A 5000-nucleotide genomic window follows, 5' to 3' on the forward strand; every position below is an offset into this window, starting at 1 on the left:
TTGATCTGTTGGTAGAGTTTGTGCTGGTCCTCGTCCCAGAACGGGGGGTAGCCCACCAGCAGGATGTACAGGATGACCCCTGCACGGGGGGGGCACGGGTCAGGGCGCACCCCAAACCGCCCCGCTGCACCCAGGGGGGCCCAACCGAGCGGGGTGTGGGCGGCTCCGGGTGGGCCCAGGGGGAGGACTGGGGTGGGATGGGGAGGAATGGGTGGGACCAGGATGGGGACTGGGAGAGGAATGGATGGGACCAGTATGGGAACTAGGAGAGGAATGGATGGGACCAGTATGGGAACTGGGAGAAGAACAAGAATGGGACCAGTATGGGGACTGGGATGGACTGGGAGAGGAATGGATGGGACCAGTATGGGGACTGGGAGAAGAACAAGAATGGGACCGGTATGAGGACTGGGAGAGGAATGGATGGGACCAGGAAGGGGACTGGGAGAGGAACAGGAATGGGACCAGTATGGGAACTAGGAGAACAGGGACGGGATCAGTATGTGGACTGGGAGAGGAATTGATGGACCAGTATGGGGATTGGGATGGGACTGGGAGAGAATGGGGAAGGAACTAGTATAGGGACTGGAGACGAATGGATGGGCCCAGTATGGGGACTGGGGTGGGACTGGGAGAGGAATGGATAGGACCAGTATGGGAACTGGGAGAGGAATGAATGGGACCAGTACGGGGACTGGGAGAGGAACAGGAATGGGACCAGTATGGGAACCAGGAGAAGAACAGGGACGGGATCAGTATGTGGACTGGAGAGGAATGGATGGGACCAGTATGGGGACTGGGATGGGACTGGGATAGGAATGGGGAAGGAACTAGTATAGGGACTGGGAGAGGAATGGATGGACCAGTATGGAACTGGGAGAGGCCAGGCCAGGGCCGGGCCGGAGGCAGAGGCCGGGCAGGACGGGGGGAATAGGCCCGGGGCTGGATGTGGGGAACGGGGACAGAGATGGACGGGGACAAGACGGGACAAGACGGGGGGGGCCGGGGCCAGGCGGGGGGGCCCAGTACCAGGTGGGGGGGCTCAGAACCAGGTTTGGGGGGCCCAGTACCAGATGTGGGGGTCTCGGGACCCCTCTTACCACAGGCCCAGATGTCCACGGGTTTGCCGTAGGCCTCCTTGCGCAGGACCTCGGGGGACAGGTAGCCGGGCGTGCCGGCAAAGCCTGGGGGGAGAGGGGCAGGGGCTGAGTGCCGGGGGGGGGGCCGGGGGGGGGCCGTGCGGGGTGGGGGGGCTCCCACTCACCGAACCAGGCCTGCTGGTCGCCCCTGCACCTCGATGGCGAGGCCGAAGTCGGCCAGCTTCACCGCCGCCCCCTTGCACTTGCTGGCCAGGAGCAGGTTCTCTGGCTGCGGGGGGGGGGCACATAATATGGGGGGGGGGGGGCACACACACACATGAAATGGCCCCCACATCACCCCACAGCCCCCCCCCCACACACACACACCCCATAGGCAGCACCTCTGGGAAGGTGAAAGGGTGCAGGAGGGGGGGGGTGGGTGCATGCTGGCTGCCCCCCCCCCCCCCCCAAAAAAAAATAAATGCCCCCCCCCCCAGCAGCCAGAAGGCCTCAGAGGGATGTGGGGGGGGGGGGGCGCTCACCTTGAGGTCCCTGTGGACGACCCCCCATCTGGTGGCAGTGCAGGACGGCCTCCAGGATCTGCTGGATGCAGTGGCTGCGTGCAAACACCCCGCGGGTCAGGGGGCGCCGTTGCCCCCCCCCCGGTGGCCCCCCCGGCGGCTGATCCAGCGCCCGACCCCCGGCCCTGGGTGTTTTACATGGGGGGGGCACCCAAAGTGGGGACCCCCACCCCCTCCTTACAGGCACCCCCCCCCCACCAGCACTACTCCCATGGGTGCTCCCCCGCTGCACCCTGCATGGGGGGGGGTGCTGGGAGTGCTGGGTGGGATCCCCCCCCCTTCCCAAGCCCCCCCCTCCAAATTTAAGGGCTGCCCCCCCCAGACAGGACTGACAGGGGTGCGGAGGGGGGGGGGATGAGACGAGACAAGAGAGGGGAGGAGCGGGAGATGAGAGGCTGAAATGGGGGTGAATGGGGACCCCCCCCCAGGGGGGGCTTGGGGGGGGGGGGTGACATCCCCAAATCGGGGAGGGGGGGGGGGGGCAAAAAAAGTGAGGAGGAGGAGAAGGAGGAAGAGGGGGGGGGGTAGAAAAAGGAGGGGGAAGCCCCCCAAGCAGGGGGGGGCGGTGAGGGGAGCGCGAGGCTCCGGTGGGTGCTGGGTGGGGGGCACGGCCCCCCCCGGGGCCCCCCCCCCCCGGTTATACTGACCTGCAGCTGCCTGGCACAAAGGCAAAGTGATGGGTGTGAGAAACGCGTGCTAATAGCTCATGGACACAGTGACTGCAAAACAAAACGGGGGGCGGGGGGGCGGCGGGGGGGGGACGGGGGGGGGGTTATAGGGGGTGGGATGGGGTTATAGGGCGTGGGATGGGGTACAGGGTGTGGGGTGGGTCATAGGGTACGGGTTATAGGGTGTAGGATGGGTTAGGAACAGGAGAGCAGGTTGTAGGGCATGGGATGGGGTATGGGGTATAGGGTGTGGGATGGGGTTATATGGTGTGGGATGGGTTTATAGGGTGTGGGATGGGTTATAGGGTGTAGGTTAAAGGGTATAGGATGGGTTAGGAAGCAGAAGAGCAGGGCATAGGGTATGGGACAGGGTATAGGGTATGGGATGGGTCATAGGGTATGGGAAGGGTTATAGGGTATGGGATGGATTAGGAAGCAGGAGAGCAGGTTATAGGGTATGGGAACAAGGGTATATATAGGGTATGGGATGGGGTTATAGGGTGTGGGATGGGTCATAGGGTATGGGTTATAGGGTATGGGATAGGTTAGGAAGCAGGAGAGGCAGGTTATAGGGCATGGGACAGGTTATGGGGTATAGGACAGGTTATGGGTAAAGGGCAGGTTATGGGGTATAGGGCAGGTTTTAGGGTATGGGACAGGTTAGGAAGCAGGAGCGTAGTTTATAGGGTATGGGGCAGGTTGTAGGGTATGGGGCAGGTGAGGGACACGGGGCAGGTCAGGAAGCAGGAGGACAGGTTATGGGGTATTGGGGCAGGTTATGGGGCATTGGGGCAGGTTATGGGGCATTGGGGTAGGTTTTGGGGGGGGGGCAAAGAGGCAAAACACAGGGAAGGGGGTGCCGGGGGGGGGCCGGGGGGGGGGACAGCGAGCGGAGGGGTAGCGGTGGGACAGACGGACACACGGACGGACACACGGACACGCACAGAGCCCGAGCGACGCGTGATGGGAGACAGAGGGGGGGGGGGTGGAAGGGACGGAGGGGGGGGGGGACATGGGGGGGAGCACGGGGAAGGGGGTACGGGTTTGGGGGGGGGGAGATGGGGGGGAACGAGAGAGGGGGAGAAACAATGTTGTGAAAGCCCAGAGACCACGGGGACGGGCACACGGCGGGCACACAGGGCGCTGGGGCACGGCACCGGCACGGGGGGGGCCCCCGGGGGGGGGGGGGGGACACGGGGGGGGGGTGGGGAGAGAAAGGGGGGGGGGGCGGCGGGAACCCAGAAGCAGAATGGAGCCGGGGTTGTTGTGGGGGGGGGGGGTATGGGAAAGTGGGGGGGGGGGGGTCACGGGCACACTGTTCCCCCCCCCTAAAAAAGCGGGGTGCCCCCCCCCTGCTGGAGCTGCCCCCCCCCCGCAGCGCCCGGGGGGGCCGGGGGGGCGCGGGGCTCACCTGGCGTCCGCCTCGCTGTAATACTCCCGCGCCACGATGTCCTCGAACAGCTCCCCGCCGGTCACCCTGCAAGGCAGCGTTGTCACCATGCGCCCCCCGGGGACACCCCCCCATGGGGACACCCCCCCTTGGGGACACCCCCCCTTGGGGACACCCCCCCCCCAGGGACCCCCCCACTCACAGGTCGAAGACGAGGTAGTGGAAGCCCTCCTCCGAGATGCTGTCGTGGAGCCGCACTGCGGGGACGGGGACGCGCTGAGGGGGGGGGCCCCAGGTGGCACCCGGGTGTCCCCCCCAGCGCGGCCCCGCTGCCACCCACAGGACCTCAGATGTCCCCAGGCGCCACCCGGCGCACCCCCGGGTGCCACCCAAAGTCCTCGGGTGTCTCAAGGGGTCCCCAAACGTCCCCCAGCACCCCCCCAGGTGCCACCCGCTGTGTCCCCAGGTGCCACCCGGCAGCACCTCGGCCGTCCCCAGGCACCCACGGGTGCCACCCAGTGTCCCCAGGTGTCCCCAGATGTCCCCAGGCACCCCCCAGGTACCCCCCCCCAGCGTCCCCCCGGTGCTGCCCTGCTGTCCCCAGCTGTCCCCAAGGTGCCACCCCCCCCGTCCCCACTCACCGATGTTGGAGTGCTTCAGCAGACGGCAGATGCGCGCCTCCCGCTCCAGCTTCTGGTGGTCTGGGGACAGGGGGGCTCAGGGGGGCACGGACGGGTCCCCGCCCCCACCCTGACCCCGTCCCTGTCCCCATGTCCCCATCCCTGACCCCATCCCGCCCCCATCCCGCCCCCATCCTGTCCCTGTCCCTGTCCCTGTCCCTGTCCCTGTCCGTCCCGGTGCCCGCTCCAGCCTCAGGCACCCCCAGGTTCCCGACCCGCTCCCTGCAGGTGGCTGTGGCTGTGCACACGCGTGTGCAAGCGGCGGATTTACACGGCTGCGTCTCCGTGCTTGTGCACACGCGTGCGGTTGTGCACACACGGAGCTGTGCACATGTGGGGGGTGCACACACTCGTGTGCATGCCTGGCTGTGTGCGTGCCGTGCGGGACGCGTGTGCTGGTGCACGCGTGTGGTTGTGCACGTGTGTGCAGGCACCTACGTGTGCGGGTGCACGTGTGTGTGCACAACTCTACCTGGGTGTGCACAACGGTACCCACGTGCACGTGTGTGCACAACTGTGCTGTGTGCACGTGTGTGTGCCCCTGCTCACGCACCTGCACACGCGTGCACACTCACATCCAGCCCACGATCCCCCCGCCCCTT

The 5000-nt window shown here is 66.4% G+C and overlaps 1 protein-coding gene across 1 annotated transcript; it reads right to left on the reverse strand.

Annotated features, from left to right (window-relative positions):
- Positions 1 to 5: 5 nt before the first annotated feature.
- LOC137848827 (calcium/calmodulin-dependent protein kinase type II subunit beta-like) lies at positions 6 to 4419 on the reverse strand (the record flags this gene model as incomplete). The annotated part of the gene is given in 9 exon segments (XM_068668327.1): positions 6 to 79; positions 1101 to 1184; positions 1265 to 1286; positions 1288 to 1368; positions 1622 to 1645; positions 1647 to 1695; positions 3740 to 3805; positions 3921 to 3975; positions 4360 to 4419. Coding segments are annotated over 9 exon segments (515 nt in total), but the record flags the coding sequence as incomplete, so codon positions are not given.
- Positions 4420 to 5000: the final 581 nt, after the last annotated feature.

This window comes from Anas acuta, unplaced genomic scaffold (assembly GCF_963932015.1).
Source record: "Anas acuta unplaced genomic scaffold, bAnaAcu1.1 SCAFFOLD_438, whole genome shotgun sequence".
In the NCBI taxonomy this organism is placed as follows: Eukaryota; Metazoa; Chordata; class Aves; order Anseriformes; family Anatidae; genus Anas; species Anas acuta.